The sequence below is a fragment of the Acanthopagrus latus genome, chromosome 1, assembly GCF_904848185.1.
Source record: "Acanthopagrus latus isolate v.2019 chromosome 1, fAcaLat1.1, whole genome shotgun sequence".
NCBI classification, from domain to species: Eukaryota; Metazoa; Chordata; class Actinopteri; order Spariformes; family Sparidae; genus Acanthopagrus; species Acanthopagrus latus.
The window spans coordinates 12,419,144-12,437,487 of NC_051039.1; the positions used below are offsets into that span (position 1 = coordinate 12,419,144).

An 18,344-nucleotide genomic window follows, 5' to 3' on the forward strand; every position below is an offset into this window, starting at 1 on the left:
TTGTACTGTGCTGTTCAGATGCAAAATGGCAACAAACCAAGTTCCCTTGATTTTACTACATTTCTTGACGAAGTGTCACTCTGCCCAGATTATGAAACATAATAAGGGATCCTACATTTTTTGAAAACCATATTCATTTCAGTGATTACATTTTGTCTAACAACTTCTGGGCCAAATCGAGCCTCAGTGCTGGCTAACTGTGGCTCGTCGGCCCTGATTTAGACAGTGTGCTGTGCTGTTAGTAGAAAAAACCCAACTGAAAACAGAAAAGCTGCAACTAACACAGACAGCAATAAAAAGCTTTTTCTGGTCTGCCAGCAAAGTGATGAACACATCTGAACAAACCTATTAATTTCAGTGTTTGTGACCATTAAATTTAAGTCGGCTATCAGCAAGCAGCGTCGGAAAATGAGTTTTTAGCATGACTGAGTGAGTGCATCACATTTAAGTGTCCTCTGGAAACACTGTTTGTTTTGACCTCCTGTAGCATCGGTATTTAGAAAGTGTTTTTACTTTATGACAATAGATATAAAAAAATCTAGTGTACGTTTGTAATAACATTTGTTGAGGATGTTGTTCCTCAACAGCAGAGGAACTCTTCCTGTACTGCCACCTTAAGGACAAACTGTCAACTTTGGAAATAATAACTTCTTTGAAATGTTTTATTTTAGGTCCCAAAAGATGATTTTGGTCAAAATGTTACTGTTGAGCAGCACTCAGCTTGGTTGATGTCAGAATATAATTAAATCTGTATTGACTTACCAACAGTCAAAGTTATAATTTTGAAGGACAAGAAATATCAGAATGAAATAAACATGAACATGAATCTTTAATGCTCCCCAGTGGACAGTTCACTTTCTGAACTTTTCTTTTGTGCCCCCCCCAGGACAAAATCATCCCAATTATTCTAACAAGCATCCTTTTCCTTTCAGCTGTGACTGATCATCATTTATTCTCATTGTTTTTCTGGAGAAAGATTTCTCCGTTGACGTCCTTGATTTATGCCCGATGCTGTCGCCATTCATAATTCACATGCTTGAATCTGTAAGATGAGGCGGGATCACACCATACGGAGAAAAACACTCGTGTTGTTGGGCTGTTTTTCAGTTTTGATTATTTGTGGAACATCTGAGCAATCACAGCCTTAGATCGGCTTCATAGACTTGGAGAAGCTTCCCGTGATGACAGCAGAATTAGGCTACTTTTTTGATTCGCTGTCTGATCTTATCGTCTTTTTAGCGGGCATTTGTTAAGCAGTGCCAAGGCTGTCAACCGCTGTTCTGGAGTGTACTTACATGACTGCAAAATCTCACCAACCACTACACTTAGAGGCACTTTTTTTGACTGATTTGATTAATAAAACTCTTCTTTGTCTCCCTCCACTTTGCATATTTGTGTCTCTGCAGAGAAACTCCAGCCTCTCTGGGAGCACGAGGGGCATGTACCAAGTGTCGGAGCGCCGTTCCTCCCCCAGCACAGGGTGAGTCAGCACGCCGCTCCTAGCCCACATTGATAGAGGACTTCATGTCACTGACTGTTACACTTAACCATCCAGAGGTGGAGAGAAGATTTTAATTTCCACATTACCTTTGATTCATGTGGAATCGTTTTACTTGCATGTTTTCAATCTGCGTGTGTCGTTTTATTTATTTGGAAGGAAATAAGGATTCTCATCCAGCTCGAGGTTTTGTGGCTCTTAGCTGTCAAGTGGATTTGGTGCACCTCATCTCTCTTACCGTGTGAGAGCTGATGTAGTGAAACGTAATCCGACAGTTATGTGGAAATATAACTGAACCTGTGGAGCCCCAGAGATTCTAGCCAACAGCTGCTGTCGTTGGCCGCCCCTGGCTTTTTGGGTCTCTGGTAACAGCACCTCAGAAGAAAACGATACAAACAGTCAAAGTGCCTCAGTTACAGACTCTTTTGTATTTCCACACGAGTTGAAATTAAATGTAGATTACACTGCAGTTTAAAAGCAGACTGACATAATATAAGACTGCGCTTGTGTAACATTCATAGACCAATGTGAGCACTCAAAAGGAAGGTGCACTCTGTGGCTCTTCGACAGAAGTGATACAAGATGACAAAACAAATATTAGATCAATCTTTCAATAGACTTTTTTTTTCATAAATTATAATAATTCCAACCTCTCAAATGTGAGGCTCTTCTGCTTTTATCTAATGCTTTTTCATTATAAATTGAATATGTTTTGGTTATTGCACAAAATGGCTAAATGGGACACAACAAAGGGCTCTGAGGACCTCTGAAAGCCTGCTTTTACTATTTTGTGATGTTTCTAAAGCTGTTTTAAATGATATTTTTTTCATTAGAATAAATGTTAGATAGCTTTATATTCCAGCAGTGATCACTGTTATAGAGTGTTTGGTCAGTAACCACGTCTCTCCTCTTCCCGCTCATGCAGTACAAGACAATATACGACTGATATCCCCGCCCACTTTATTCAATCAGAACAGAGAACTCGGACAAGAAGTTAGCTATGAGTTTTTATTTACCAATATATTGATGGAAATATCAGTAGTGGCAGCCCTACAGCACATACACTTGAAGTCTGATTTACTGCAGGTAGTTTGTTTAACACTGAGAATACAGCATGTCCTCTTCTTACATGTAGTTTCACACAATATGTAATTAATATGTAGTCTAGTACAGAACAGTGTGATTTGTAATGGAACAGATGAAGAGTTTATTTGCCAAAAAAAACCCCATGAAAACCAACTCCAGTTTATATTCCTCTGACTTATAGAAACAACCCAACACCATATTGGGTGACATGCCTGATACCATAAAGAAAATTAAATCAGAAACCCCTGAGATCGTTTGCTGTCTGTCGAAGCAGTGAGGCGCAGGTTGGCACGTCTCTCTGCAGGAGCCCCGACTGAAGTATTTCTGGGCCCCTGCTGGACGTTTCAGACACATGGTCGTGCCATAACACTCTGACTAACACAACTGTCACTCCCAGTTGGTATGTGAACGTGTTTCCTAACGTGACGTCACGCAGAACTTAGCAGGCCTCCCCCTTTGAATCATTGATTGTACAGCACACACACACACACGCACAGACGCACACAGACAGTGACCCAGCAACAACCTGCTGAGCCTTCTGTCCTCTTCTTATTAATATCTCTTCATTGGGGATCATGATGTTTTTGCCACTAGATGAAAGTATAGGTTGTAATCTCAAATCTGCAAAAGTGATGTATTGATACCGACATCACTGGATACTCATGCAACAATCATTAGTCTACGTGTGTCAGTTTTACCCCTCAGGTAGTCATTCTAGTTAACAGTTAATGAAGACGCAGTGTGGCCAGAATTTTGAGCAAACATGTCTGATAGGTGTGAAGAAACAACAGAGCTGACGTCAAGACTTTAATGTATTCTGTTGCAGAAATATATACTGAAGTTAGCATGCTAACCTGCTAGCCCCAGGCCTTCCTGTCCACAGTTTGTGCCTCTAGAAGCATTAGCTCCCCCATAGTTGGAGCTGGGAGTCATTTCCCTTCTCTACATTTCACAGTTGGTCTCAGCTTTTAAAAGCTAATAAAAAAACAAACAAACAAAAACACTCAATTGACTCAAATGTCAAGAAAGGAAATACTCTCATCTGAATTCACGTTTCATTCTTTTCCCAAAGTAAAAGTCACCACTAAATCCTCAGTTCACAGAGTGAGATGTGAAAATGTTCCTACTCTGCACACTGTTTTTGCTTGATGCCGATGTTGTGCCTGTCGTGTCCCTGCCTGCTGTTTTCATCCTCCCTGCAGTCACAAACTGGCCTCTGTCAGTCTCTGGGACTGTGTTCATACCCAATCCGGTGCCCGTCCATGTTTACTGTACATTGCCCACAATAAATCCCAGTTCAGGAAAATCCCAGTTCTTTTCAAATGTGCATGAGGGCATAAAATGTAACTTTTTATTAGTGTGAACCCTCCTTTTCATGCTGGTAGATATGTATAAGATAAGATATGCTGTCACATGAGCATGTTTCCTCCACTGATCATTGAGTTGTTTTATATTTACTCTCTGAGGCTACTTTACATGCTGGATGCGCGCTGAAATCATTAATCAGCAATTGCTTATCATGAGCGTCTCATGATTGGAATCAAATCATGTGATTGCGTCGGGCACATTATGCCTCATGATTTCATGTTGACTAAACACTGAGCAGTTCTTTATCAGGTCGCTGCTCTACAACCAGCTCATGAGACTGTAACAGATCACAGTTGTGTCACTGACCCAGTTTAGAAACTGTAAACACGCAGCACTGTTTGATTTTTTTTTTTACATAATCTGAATTCATGTAGGCACAACATTCATCACATCTTCGGCGCACCATTTTCCCCTTGTAAGCGCTGATAAGTGGTACCTGCCGTATCAGCCGTCACGCTCTTTCATTTTTTTTGTCATAAATTGATGTATGCCAATGCCTCCACTCTTCATATTAGGCTGCGAGAAAGACGAGGGTAGAAAGAAGAGAATGGAGAGAAAAGAGAGAAAAATGTCCTACTTTTGTAGAGGCTGATATTTGTAACTGCTCATTACTTGTATTGGCTGGGAGGTTATTTTAAGGACTGTAGCAGTTCGTTTATACAGACGCTGCCCTCATTCTACTGTGAATCCCCTGAAATGCTGCTGTTGTTTGCCAGTATTGCGGTACCTTTTTTGTGGTTCATTCTGGTTTCAGAAGCGCACCCATTACTGTCAAATTAAATATCAATACCGCTGTTTTCCCTCAGTGGACCTTTAAGGATTTTACTTTGTGCTGAAGAGACTGAAGTCCACAGAAACAAATAATGAGGAGGAATCAAATGATTAGGTCGCCAAAGGGTTCAGAGCAGGTGCAATCTAGTGTCTTTTGTGTGTAGTGTGTGTATGTGAGCGTACAATCAGATTATCATACTTAAGATCAGTATCTGCGGTCGGTAATACAATTCATGTTGACACATGATTAGATAGCATTTAACTCTCTGAAACGTGACGCTACGAGATAATCCAAATCAGAACAAACCAAAAACACACCAAATATCTGATTGTCAGTCACTCATCTCCATGAGTCTGTGCAAACTGTTCAGTGTTTTTAATTAAAAAATACTACCAATAGGCCTCAAGAGCTCTTCAAACACTCATCGGCAGCTTGATTGTGATATTTTGGTGGTTAAAAGCAAAGCTGAGGGTGCGTCATTAATAGATTAAAGGAACAGTTCAATGTTTTTGTAAAATACACTTATTCATTTTCCTGTAAACATGAGCCGTTTAATACCGCTGTCTTATCTGTTCCTTGTAGTGAAGATACAGCTGGGCAACGGTTAGAATAGCTTAGCATGAAGACCAGCTAGTCTAACAGAAGCATTCAGTCTTTGCACATCACATATCTGGAAAAAACACTCAACAAAGTTGAGGTTGGTGTCACCTCTCAGTTGTAAGACTTTACTTTGCACTTTTGTCAAATCTTGCTTAGTTTGATCATTTAGTTACTCTGATGCTACTCTGGTGCTTCCACCATACAATATAGTTAACCTACAGTTGAAAATATCCAATGGAAACTGTGTTTTTTGTTTCTTGTCTTATTTGCCCATTGATTTACTTTGTTATTGAGACCCAAACATATTTATCTCACAAATTAGAACATTATATCTTGTTTATTTACTTTACTTTTACTGAAAGGCTGCAGGCTGATTCTTGGCCTGGTACAGTGACTTGGCGTCTTCACTAGTGGCTGGTCGCTGGCTGCCTGTCCAGTAGTCCTCTTCATGACCCCTGGTAAAACCACAATCTGTCATGTTCACACTTCAGTCTTTAACATGTAGTTTAATGAGTTTCAGAACATTCTTTTAAAGGGCAGATTTTGTTCCCTGTGCGTGGAGGCAGGTCAGCTGTTTCCCCACGTTGCCTTTCTTCGTGCTACGCTAAGCTAACCAGCTGTAGCTTCATATTTAACAAGCAGACGTGAGAGTGGTGGTGTGGATATGTGCGTCTAACTCTCTACGAGAAGGCAAATTGTGCATTTCCTGAAATGTCAGTCTGTTCATTTATAAACTCATCCTTTACAGCAGTATTCCTTCTCTTTTTCTGCAGAGCGTCGGGGCGGATCAAGTCGGTCTCGCAGGGCTCTGGAGGTTACGACAGTGACAGCGTGGAGATGCATCCCATGGAGGAGTGTCCCGAGGCTCAGTACTACCACATGCAGTGCCGGCTGGGCGAGGGGGGTTACGAGCGCTCCCCTGGATGTGGCGGTGGTGGATCGAGGAACTGGGGCCTCCGTAAACAGGCCATCCAGAACTGGCAGCGGCGACCTTACAGGAACAGCACCGAAGGCGAGGAGGGAGACGTGTCGGACGTGGGCTCCCGGACCACCGAGTCCGAGGTGGAGATGTGGGAACAGGAGAGGAGAGCCGTGGCGGAGGTCCAGCAGTCTTCCGCTCCCTATCCCCACCACGGCAGGGCAGGATATCGCCCTAACACAGGTAATTGCTCTCTGGGAAGTTGCTCCTATCTGTTATTCTTAGAGAATGTCCCACACTTTCTACAATCTTACATCCAAGCCAGCAGCTCAGGCACATGGGAGCACAGAGTAAAAGCTCTAAAATGAGAGCAGTGACCGATGTGGATCTAGGTCAGGTTGAGTTGCAGTGCAGCTGTGCCGCTGACCAGAGCTCAGACCACAAACTGAACGCGGATCAGAACATATATGGTAAACGTGGAGGGAAGAGGCCCCATTCCCCAATCTGCTGCAGTGTGTAGACACAGAAATGTCATCTTACCTAAACACTGCCACGGATGTTGTCCTTATGCAAATGATCTATGGACAGAGGGTGGTTTATGATTTAGAGACGCTTTAAGAGACATTTAGGAGACAAACAAAAGCATTAAACCATCAAAAACAAGATAAACAGTTCAGGGTGCGTGCGTACGACCTCATAATTCAGTTTGGTTGCAGCGATTTCACTTGTGAGTTCATCAGCTGAGGCTCACACTCTGTTGTTCACCACCGGAATGTCTGTTAAAGATGATGAGTAAACTGATTCATACATTACTGTTGTTGCTGTATTTGTGAGGACACTGTTTGCCTGCCGCACCATCTCAGTCGCTCGTCTCACTTAGCTTCGCTTCTGCGCCCAGAGCCAAGTCGGACCGCCAATCATGCCCGCGCATTTCTTCAAATCCACCACAGATTGTACGTCTCTCTGTTAACTTCCCAGCCCCTGCCAAGATCCCTTAAACTCACTGCTGCTGCCCCTTCCGTCTCTCTCCACCTGCTGTCGGGTTTCTTTTCGAACACCAGGACAGCTGAGGAAGTCGGCGGAGTAGCAGAACTGGGCCAGAGCCCTGTGACAAATTGGTATGAACTGCCACGACCGCCTCATTAACTCAAAGATTTCTCTCACGTAACGCGCTACATGTTACTGGCATTCCTCCGCTCTGACGTAGTTTCCTTACTGGGAGAGCCTCTGCCAGCTCTTATCAGATGGTATGTATCTACAAGCGCGCAGTTTTTTCACAGCATGTAACACACAGCTTGGCTTTTTTAGTTCATTTGGCAGTCTTGAGCGTAGGTGGTGTGTGTGCATGCGTGTGTGTGAAAGAAGTAAAGAGGGAAAGTGGAAGAGAGAGAGTGTAAGTAATGGTTCATAGCCCTGATGGTTTGGAGCAGACGCCTTTCAAGGCCAAAGATGAAATGAGTCATCTCGGAGCAATCTTGCTGGGAGGAATAAGACGAGCCTGGATTGGACACAAGGTATCAGCCAATAGAGAGAATGAAGAGATGGAAAGAAGGAGAAAAAAGAAATTATATAATCTCATTTATTTAAGCGTCCTGTTGAAGGTTGGCGCCATCATGTGACAGAATGTCTTCTTAACATTCATTCTTGGTGTCTGCTTGTGTGTGTTTATTAGAAAAAATGACCCCTCTTCAGAAATAAAAAGGCAAATAAATTCCATCTCTACAAGGTTTTTTTTTTAAAAAAAACGTATGATAATAAGAATAGGAACTAGTGGCACAATTACCTTCCAAAACATGGCGTCCACAGTCTGGATTTCAAGGATTGTTACAAATCCTTGAAAACGAGTCCTTTTTTTTTTTTACTTGTACTAACCCAAAGTGGGTTAAAGGATTAAACAGATTGTCTGTTTGTCCTCCCTCAGGTCGGTCCGATGGAGTATACAAGCCATGCCGCCATGAAAAGAGCCCATCCAAATCCAACGAGGTGATCAGTCCAGAGATCCTGAAGATGCGCGCAGCTCTCTTCTGCATCTTCACCTACCTGGACACCAAAACCCTGCTGAGAGCAGCCGAGGTCTGCCGCGACTGGAAGTTTGTGGCCCGTCACCCGGCTGTGTGGACCAGGGTGCTGCTGGAGAACGCTCGCATCTCTTCCAAGGTGCGTAGTGAACATTAAGTTTTTATACACGTGCAGCTGGTAGCATTACCAGAACTGTGCTGCATGTTGTTCGGAAGATTTTCACTGATGTCCATGTTTGTTTCTCAGTTCCTGAGCATATTGTCTCAGTGGTGCACTCAGACGCACTCCCTCATCCTGCAAAACCTCAAACCAAGACAGCGGGGAAAGAAGGAGACCAAGGAGGACTACCTGAAAAGCACACGGTGAGACCCACAAACAGACACAGTAGGAGGTTACAGCTGCACTTACTTTCTCACTATCATTTAACGGTAATTAGGAGGCCTAGTAGTTGCAGAACAAGGCATTAATAAATGCTCTATAATTACGCATAAAGAACCAATATGGTACCGTTAGGCACCTAATAAACAACTAATTCATGTGTTCCCTCATATGCAGGGTCACCAAAGCTTGATAGGAGTGGTTTGTGTCTAAATGTTTTGTCTGAAAGAGACGGTGGATATAACAGCTGGAATCTGCTCCTAAATCTTGCAGACAATGGCATAAATGTGCTCCTTCCTGCATATATTGCTGCCAGCATCGCAGGAACATTTTGTTTTGCGCTACAAATGGTAGAAGTGCTGCTCTGAAGGACAGGAGAATTACTCCCTCTGCTCTGTCTGTCTGCCTTTTTTTTTTTGTTTTTTTTTTTTGTTGACCTTCCGCTGTGTTCTCATCTAAAGTGGCTGTCTGGAGGAAGGTCTGGAGGCGTTGTTAAAGGCCACAGGAAGTAACCTGCTGATACTGAAGATTTCACACTGCCCCAACCTGCTGACCGATCGCTCCCTCTGGCTGGCCAGCTGCTACTGCCGAGCTCTGCAGGCTGTGACCTACAGGTACACCAGTACGCCCAGCAGCTCCCACATCTCCCAGTCCACTGCTTGTGTTTCACCCCAGTTACTTTGCTTGCACGTTGTCGTGTGCTGTAGATGTACAGTGTCACATGTTTGTGAAATAAACGCAAACTGTGCGTACACTCGCTGTGCTGCAGGAGTGCCACGGACCCAGTTGGCCAGGAGGTGATCTGGGCCCTCGGAGCGGGTTGTAGAGACATCATCTCCCTACAGGTGGCGCCACTGCACCCATGGTAATAAACAGAGAACTATTATGAACCTCTGATACTGCTTGAGTAATGCCAGATGTTCTGCCTATTACCATATTAGTGCTCTGGGTGATTAAACAAATGACCTCTGACTGTTTTTTTTATTGTCTTTCAGTCAACAACCTGCTCGTTTCAGTAACCGGTGCCTGCAGACGATTGGAAGATGTTGGCCACACCTCCGTGCTCTCGGCGTGGGTGGAGCTGGATGTGGCATTCAGGGTCTGGCCTCCCTAGGTAAATGTTGCCTTTGAAAAAACTTTTCAGTTTCAAGTGATTTATTGTTTTTACTGATAATCACAATAGGACCATCACACTGCACACATTCATGACTGCAGTCGTACCAGAGCGTAAACTAAGACTGCACAGATGCTGCGTTAAACCAGCGTCTTGTTTGCGCCTTCACCGGCAAAAATGTCACAAAAATCTTAAAAGAAAAGAAACAATAAAAACAATGTGTTTCTTGCTTGTAATACCTACACATTCCTGCTGATTATACAAGTGGAAAAACATCTTAAAACAAGGGCAACTGTGTCTTTTATTCAGAGTAATCCCTTCTTATCTTCCCCGTCTCTACATTTGCTTTCCCTCCCTTCGACCCAGCGAGGAACTGCATGCGCTTGCAGGTGCTCGAGTTGGATCATGTGAGCGAGATCAACCAGGAGGTGGCGGCAGAGGTTTGCAGAGAGGGCTTGAAAGGCCTGGAAATGCTGGTGCTCACATCAACGCCAGTCACTCCCAAAGCCCTGCTCCATTTCAACAGTGAGTCTGAACGCTGGCCACAGTAGGCCCTGCTGTCTGCGGTCCTGTTGAGTAGGCTGCTCAGACACTTGAGCTGGGTTGATGTCCATATACTGTTCGTAACTTTAAATACAGATTTGTGATACAAATATATCATCACTTGCCCAAATCCTCCTTTCGCTCATGTAGGTGTTTGCCGCAACCTGAAATCCATCGTGGTCCAGATCGGTATAGAAGACTACTTTGAGGACCCCAACAGCCCTGAAGCCAGAAAATTATTTGATGAGATGGTGAACAAGCTGCAGGTAACAGCCTCTTCCCCGTCTCCCATCACACCTCACACACATCAGTCAACTCATACATGTGTAAAACCTTAATATTTCAGCGCTCCTTGTATTCACGTAAACAAGTAACATTTCACGTGCATGTTTAGGCGCCCTACAGGAAGAAAGGTGTTGTTTTTTAGTCATCGCATGAGTTTCCCCTCAGCGCCACCACACACTTATTACTTCACTCAGTAACTACTACCGGGTCTGCTTTCTGTTGAGCGCTCTCTTGTGAAATTTGTTTCTTTTTTTAACGCGTTTGCCAACAGTTGTTCAGGGGATAAGATGCATCTATTTATACTGCAGCTACACGCCGTTTAAAAACCATGACTCAACGCTTGAAGCCCCACTGGTGGCTGGTTGTGGATGCGCTGGTGCTAACTCACTCGAGCAGAGGCCTCGCTGCGAGAGGCTCGGGTCAATGCTGCAGCCGACCACACACACATACACACACACACACACAAACCGAGATATAAAAGCTGCGAAATCCCAGGTTTTATTTATGTTTTGTTTTTATGAGTCAGCTTACAGTGTGTTCATCTTGGATGAAACACTCAAGATGGTGGGGTTGCTCACAGCAGTTAGGTAACCTCTCCTAAAAAACCACAAACAGCTACCATTTATTTTTATCCCTCCCTATTTAAGTTTGCCATGAAAAAGGCAGCCAAAGTTTTCCTCTCATGCTTAATCATCCGTGTTTTGAAGCAAGTTCTGTGGAGGTGAATCTTGTGAAGCGGGACAGTCATCCTGACCTGCTGCACCGGGTTTACAGGTTTTATAGTTTTTCTGTCATCGATCATTTAGTGTGCGCATTTCATGTCAACGGAAGAAAAAACGTTAAGGCACCAAGACAACGCGGAGATGGATTATTTTTACCGCACAGTATACAGAAAAAGTCATAGAGGTTGCCTTCAGAACAAATGTATTTTTCTGTGAATCACAGATATGCTGAGACTTTACATGTCTTTATGCTGCAGCTCCTACGTTTCTTTAGGTACAACTTTCACTGTCATGTTTCGACAAAGCCATGGCCCAGTTTAGATTAAGCACAAAAAAACACTTATGATTTGGAAAAGATCACGTTAGTTTACCTGGTTCTGTCGGCACGACCATGGCTTGAAAATGTCCCGAGATATTCAGTTGTTTCAGGCTTACGAATGTTTCCGTCTCAAGCAGTGGTCACTGACTTGGCAGCTGGCTCAAAAATGGAAAATGTACAAAGATCTAATGACAAAATATATAGTTCTGTAAGCATTTTACACAGCTGGGAAATATTCCAACATTCTTATTTGGTAAATATTCATATAAATACTCAGTGGTTTCCAGTTAAATCACAGGCTTGAACACTGGTATTTCGCTGGGCAGTCGTCCTGACATCTTGTCGCTAACATGGCTGGAAAATGTCCTGACATGGCGTTACAAATGTGTAGAGGTTTGATGCTCACAAACGTTAAAACGCAGTCTTGACTTGGCAGCCGTCTCAGCGAGCTGTCACCCCTCGATGAAAGTCACCTCGTAATGTGAACTTGATTAGACATTGTAGAAATTGTAAAAACGTTAACATGATACGTATAACATGTACACAATTTCATGTACTAATGGTTTGTAAATTGTAGTACATCTTATTCTGGCGACTGAGCTGCTCTTTAGAAAATGAGATCCTAATATTCCTTCCTGCCTTTTCTTTTTTGTTTCAGGCTCTAAAGAAGAGACCGGGCTTCTCCAAAATCCTCCATGTGAAAGCAGACAGTCTCTGCTAACGTCTTTTGAGCAGATCCTTCAAGCCTGGAGAGGCGCCATCTTGGCTGCTGTCGATCAAAAAGACCCAGCTGTTTTGAGCCCACTCCAAGGGGTTGAATACGTCTGCGGCACAGACAGAAACAACAGAAGATCGGCATGATGAGCCAAGGCCGAGGCTCAATGTGCATAGTCCACTAATACAACCTTCAAACAGAAAAAAGAAAAAAAAAAAAAACTCATTCCAGTTAGGGGAAATCAATGTTTCCTTCATGTTGGTTATGACTGAAACCAGTCTGGAGGCTCATTTGGACTTACGATGCCGCTGTATACCACAACGAGGGCCTGTCTTTCACTTTGCAGATTCCAATAATCCAACGAAACTGTCAGATCCTCTTTTTCAGTCGTCGCTCGTTTTAACACAAAAATGGATCGTGTCGCCGCACAGAGTCAGATCCCTTTCTCGGAGCGCCTGGAGCCAGGTGACAGCGCTGTATTTAACTGTCTGCATCCACACAAGGTTTGACATATACTTGAGACTACCTTCAGCACCAACAGCTCGTGGGCGGGGAGCACATTATAAAGCATACATACTTTCCGCTGAAGTGCAAGGTTAAGTGTTCTTGAGACGGGAGCTTGACGTATGCGCGTGTGCACATTGAATAAATGGGTTTTCATCCTGCCTGCTCCTGCAGTAACTGTGCTCCGGAGCAGGACAAACGGACGACTTTCAACACTTTTACCGCTTCCACCCTGGACAGAAAACCTGCTGCAGCAGCTCCGGGCTCAGCGGGGGAGAGAGAAAGCGAGGACGGCGCTCCCTGCACACACACAGACCTTGACAGTCTTCTAGCCAACTGCATGGCAACGATGCATTTAGCCTCTTCTACCATCCTCTGCTTCCTCGTGCGATCGGATTCTCGTCACAAACCTGGACTCTGTGTTTTTCTCGGTGGTCGTAGTTTCTCCCCCTGACGGAAGATGGCCCATAATGCATTTCTCTCCAAAAAAACAAACGAACAAACAAAAAAAAAAAAACTGGTGCCATTTGTAACAGTGTGCGTCCTCATTCCAGTGAGCATTTTCTCCAATGTGCCATTAATGAACGAGAAAGGGCCCATGTGAGGCGGATATTTAATGTCTTGAAGTCATAAGTAACATTATTGGAATTTGATTTGATTGATGAGGGTGTTGTGTTTCATATGTGACATGGTCGCCAGGTGTATACAGGTGTTAGTGTTTCTATATCATGTGAGTTTCATACTTCATACTTCAACAGTGCCATTCCTAGTACTAGCAGCTGAGGCCCTGATAAATCCTGATTTATATTTCTCTGCTGACATCCTCTGGCTCCCTCTGCTGGTGTATCTGAGCACCTACACAACCAGCAGCCAGCTGGTGAGATATGACACTTTGTACTTACTGCATCATGGAACATGTGTCACCTTTACTGTCTTACCAGACTCAAAGCCAAAGGGATCAGGTCTTCAGTATCACCTTCAGGTTAGGAATTTGATTTGGTGCGATTTGAGGCTGCAGAAATGCAGTGAAGGGTATGTTGCAGATGTTTCTTAAGAAGTATAAGTTGCAATACTTCAAAACTTAAAGGAAGGTTCCAGTGTTTTTAGAAATCAAGATCAATTTATTATTCATAAGGAGCAGAACTCATTCTGCGAAAACGGCTGTATCAGCTCTGATCATCTGTGACTCTCGATGAGCTCCGTCAGAGAAGAAAACATTCATAACATTATCAGGAATCTACAAACTCAGAGCAGAGAAACCTGCATATCAGGGCTCTTGTGTGTAGTTGGAAAAATGTGTAGAGATGTGTTTACAAGGAATAGAGCATGGCTGCCCAAAGTCGATCCTCCACAAGGTTCAGTTTTGCCCTGCCAGATGTGTCGGGTGAAAAAAAACAAAAATATTTAGAAATGATAGTATGTTATGAGTCAAAATGCTCTTCGAATATGACGGATCAAGAATTATTGATTATCTTTTCATAATCGATTCAGTCCAATCAGCAAATTTGGATCGTAGAACAATTTGTAGAATCTTAATAATAAAGTAGGTATTTGTATGGAAGTCCATTCAGCCGGTTAAAGATGAGAGAAAAAGATGAAAACTAAGAAAATGAAAAAAATATTCTCATGAGTCATAACTATCAGATAATGGGTGGATACGTAAGAGAGAGAAATTATGAGATGAAAAGTTGAAATCACGAGGCAAAGTCATAATTATGAGATTGTCTTTTAAAGTCGAAATTACGAATAAAGTCATAATTATTATAATTATGAGATAAAAAGTTAACATGTATCTTGTAATTATGACATACCGTGGCAACTCATCAACGCTCCAAGTTTCCATGCATGTCTTTTCTTTAACTGGCTGAGATTGGCTTCATTGTGTTTGCTGCTGGCCGGTGGCCCACCGTGAAGTTTCAGTTTTGGCCCTCTGAGGGAAAAAGTTTGGGCACCCCGGGCATAGAGGGTCCAGATATGTGGGAAGGGTTAGCATCCAGAGTTGGTGCAGTCATCCCCCATCAAGGGACCAAAATTCAGGATTTTTCTGCCTCTGCTGCGTTTTGTAATTAGCCTTCTTGCAAGTCCCCAAACATTATGAAGTGCAATACTAGATAACTGTTGAACAGTAACCCCCCGTTAGACACATGCAATCACTTTGATTCAAAGAAATCGTGCACACCGTCATGAAACGCGCCAGGCAGAGCATCACGTCTCCCCCGGCGACACTGTTTTACCACAGGTCCCTTAACAAGTTGTTCATTTGAACCCGGCACACTCCATTTGTCACAACAAGCAACAAGCCCCGTCTCTTTCAACACAGTCTTAACAGTCGAGTGTGCAGCGGAGCGCGGTGACAGTTTCCAGGGATGCTGGGCCGGCGTTTAAAATTCAAAAAACTCTCGCCAACAAGGAGAGCTGCTTTTTTTTTCCCCGCTCTCCGCTTCAAAGTCGGAAAACGCTCACGAGGACTTGTGTAGCTGCATATTGTAGTGACGATGTTCCGGGTCAGTGTGTGTGAGATGGGTCGTGGATGTCCATTTCTTCATGATCTTCCAGTACTGATTATTCTTATTATCCTACACTGGTCGGTTTTCACTGAGGGGAAATAATGTTCAAAAGGTGTAAAAAAAAAAATAAAAAAAAAATAGACACAATAGAGAAAACACAAAGCACTTGTTGATTTTGAGTTTTAGACAATCCTGCCTTCGCTATCAGCTACTCTGTACATAATGTTTGTATAAAAAATGAAAAAAAAAAACAGCTACAAAAAGGAGAAAAAAAAAAGACCAACATTTGATGTTATATAATATTACGGTCTTACTTCTGAGTGGAAACGGTGGAAGTTTACAGGTTGTTCTGTAAGCATTTTCTCTCCAAAGTTGAATGAAAGATAAATATAGAGAACTATATTATGTATAACAGTAGTGTTGAAATTGCAGTTGTGTATTAGATACTTTATATTAAATGTGCATCAGAGTCATATAGAGATGGAAATTATTTAAGAAGAGGATAAAGACGATTATTCAGCTATTTATTTCTATAGAAAAAGAGCGATGTGTATAATGTTGGCATGTTTGTGTTCGAGCATCAATCATTAAGTTGCCTTCTTAACTGTTCTGCTACTGTGACGAGAAAATTATTAGATGTTTAAAGAGCTTTGATTGCCTGCAGGTTTAATAACGTTTCTCTTTATTTGATCCAGTCTGTTGTTGCACTAGTGAGAAAAAAAAAAAGAAGATATTTCAGATGTTTATTATAAGAGTGTTGTTTTTAATGTTCAGCTATTTCTCAGTATTTGACAAAAATATGATGCACTTTTTTTCCTGAACACTTTTAATCGGCCTGCCAGTTCATCCGTCGGCGGGACGAACGCCTGGCCGGCGGGGTTTTTTTTTCTGTCGTGGTAATGAAACCAACACACATGTTCGGTTTCATCGGAAGGGAGATCTTGGGGGAAAGAAAAAAAACAAACAAAAAAATGAGCGATTACATATGAACTTCTGTGACTCAACAGACGTGCGGTTAGCCTCTTTTCTCTTACAGCGTCTCTCATATCTCATCGGTTGGGAAGTTAACGATTGAAACCGATTCAACGACATTGAAGTGCATTTTTTCCCGGTTCATTTGCCAGACGACCTTATGCTCACCTTTTTGCATTCGTTGCTGTCTTTTTGTTTTCAGCTCTGCATTATTGTTACTGTAGATTTCCCGCTCATACCAACATTTACATTTGCTTTATTGTGAAAATGGACCTGCTGAAGATGTTCCAGAGCCTGTGAGCTCTGAGAACTGCAGACTAGAGGTGCCAAGTACGCCAGAATATAACTTTTTGGCTTACATCTCCATTCTCTGCCTCTCCGAATATAAAGCAGAATAACTTTCTGATTTATTTATTTTTTAATTCAGAAGCTGAAACATCACTTATAAACCAGGTGTTTCCTCAATTCATTTCCTTATTTAATACTTCAAAATAAGTCTTATTCCTGCTCTGTTGCAGTAAAACACCCATGTATATCATACAGTGCAATTAAAAAGCGGTGTCTGAGTGTTCATGTACCTCTCTGTACATATTTTATGTATGAATGATTGTACTCTGCCCATTCATCTGAATAGTAATTTACACATTACCTCAACACTTATCTGGGCAATTAAGTGTGCGTCTGTCTTTGTACTCATTCATTTCTCGACTGCCATCGACAGGTATGCCAATCGGCCCGCGATCTTCATCCATGTTTCCTACGAACGACACAGTGGATTCTGTTTGCTGAAAAAACTTTCCCGAAAAGACGATCAGCCTTCTGTAATGACTGCAATAGATGGAAATGTTTTACTACTCATTTTCACTCATTTGTTGTCATCAATAAAATTGCTTTAAATTGTATTTGCTTGTACTTTCAGCTGATTTCTATTACAGTTTTTAAAAAACAGCCGTAGGCCACGTCGAATTCATGATGGAAGCTTTTTTCACACTGAGGTCTGCCTGGTCTGATGCAGCATCTAGACGGACACATCGCCGGTAAATCCCCTCTATGTGATTTTTCTGAGGAAGTCTCTGCACTCACAACACTTTGCTGAGGTGCACAAAAAAAAGCAAACACTGCTTATTATGTTGCAACTTTACATTTCTTAAGGTTGAATTTGATTATTTTCATTGCCACGAAGATATGCTTATGTTCTGGTTAGGTTTAGGCACAAAAAACAAAAAAAATGTTTGGGTTAGGGTGATACATTTATAATGGTCATGTCATTAATTAATCCTATTAATTCAATGAAATATCAGTGCACACCTTAGATGTGAGAGTGATTAAAACCTGGAGGTGAAATGAACTGCATGCAATGAAACTGTGATTAAACACTAGCTAGGAAGTGGTTGAATGCTAACTTTAGATAACATTAGTGAAAAGGTGTTGTTTTCAGTTGCTGATCGATCAACCAGTGAATGACTAAATTCTGTCAGATCCCCTACATTTATAAAAATCTTGTAAGCTGGACACAGTAGCAAAACATCTGATCAGAATTTGAGCTCAACACCCTGAGTGTGATGTCAGAGGAAAAGGACCGCCGTGTGAATATGGTCCATTTTACTCACAGTGGGACCGCAATTTAAAAAATGAACATCATGGTGTATTGAAGACGAACTGAGGGATTGCAACCACTCCTGAAGAAACTGTCTCCAAAAGTAATACATCGAGTTAGGAGAAATCAGGACATTTCCTCATAAGCTAACATACAATTGGACTTGGAACCGGTGAGGTCGCCCCCTGCGGGCCGTTAGAGAGAATGCAGGTTTAAGGCACTTCTGCATCAGCTTCACTTTCCAGACCCAGAATATTCGTACATATCAACGGTACCTACGCTCTTAGAGTCATTGTCCGTACCCCGTGATGGATTCGACATGAGCGTCTTTATTTATCCCTCACAGGAGTGTTGTACTCCTAGAGAGTTTTGAAGGTCTCTGTCTCAGAATTTACCACATTTTAACCTCTTCTATGTCTCAGGCAA

The 18,344-nt window shown here is 42.5% G+C and overlaps 1 protein-coding gene across 2 annotated transcripts in view; it reads left to right on the forward strand.

Annotated features, from left to right (window-relative positions):
* The window catches only part of fbxo41 (F-box protein 41), a 40,524-nt gene extending 23,301 nt beyond the window's left edge, over positions 1–17,223 (forward strand). Inside the window, exons 4-14 of one of the 2 annotated variants that reach the window (XR_005071636.1) lie at positions 1,407–1,480; positions 6,098–6,486; positions 8,165–8,400; positions 8,509–8,624; positions 9,102–9,254; positions 9,410–9,505; positions 9,636–9,754; positions 10,121–10,279; positions 10,448–10,563; positions 12,282–13,719; positions 17,043–17,223. Coding sequence is in view for 1 of the 2 variants with exons in the window: in XM_037080087.1 (XP_036935982.1) it covers positions 1,407–1,480; positions 6,098–6,486; positions 8,165–8,400; positions 8,509–8,624; positions 9,102–9,254; positions 9,410–9,505; positions 9,636–9,754; positions 10,121–10,279; positions 10,448–10,563; positions 12,282–12,344 (1,521 nt within the window). In the remaining variant the exon portion in view is untranslated. Of the gene's footprint in view, positions 1–1,406; positions 1,481–6,097; positions 6,487–8,164; positions 8,401–8,508; positions 8,625–9,101; positions 9,255–9,409; positions 9,506–9,635; positions 9,755–10,120; positions 10,280–10,447; positions 10,564–12,281 lie in introns of both variants that reach the window. The other variant, XM_037080087.1, reaches the window with a different exon arrangement.
* Positions 17,224–18,344: the final 1,121 nt, after the last annotated feature.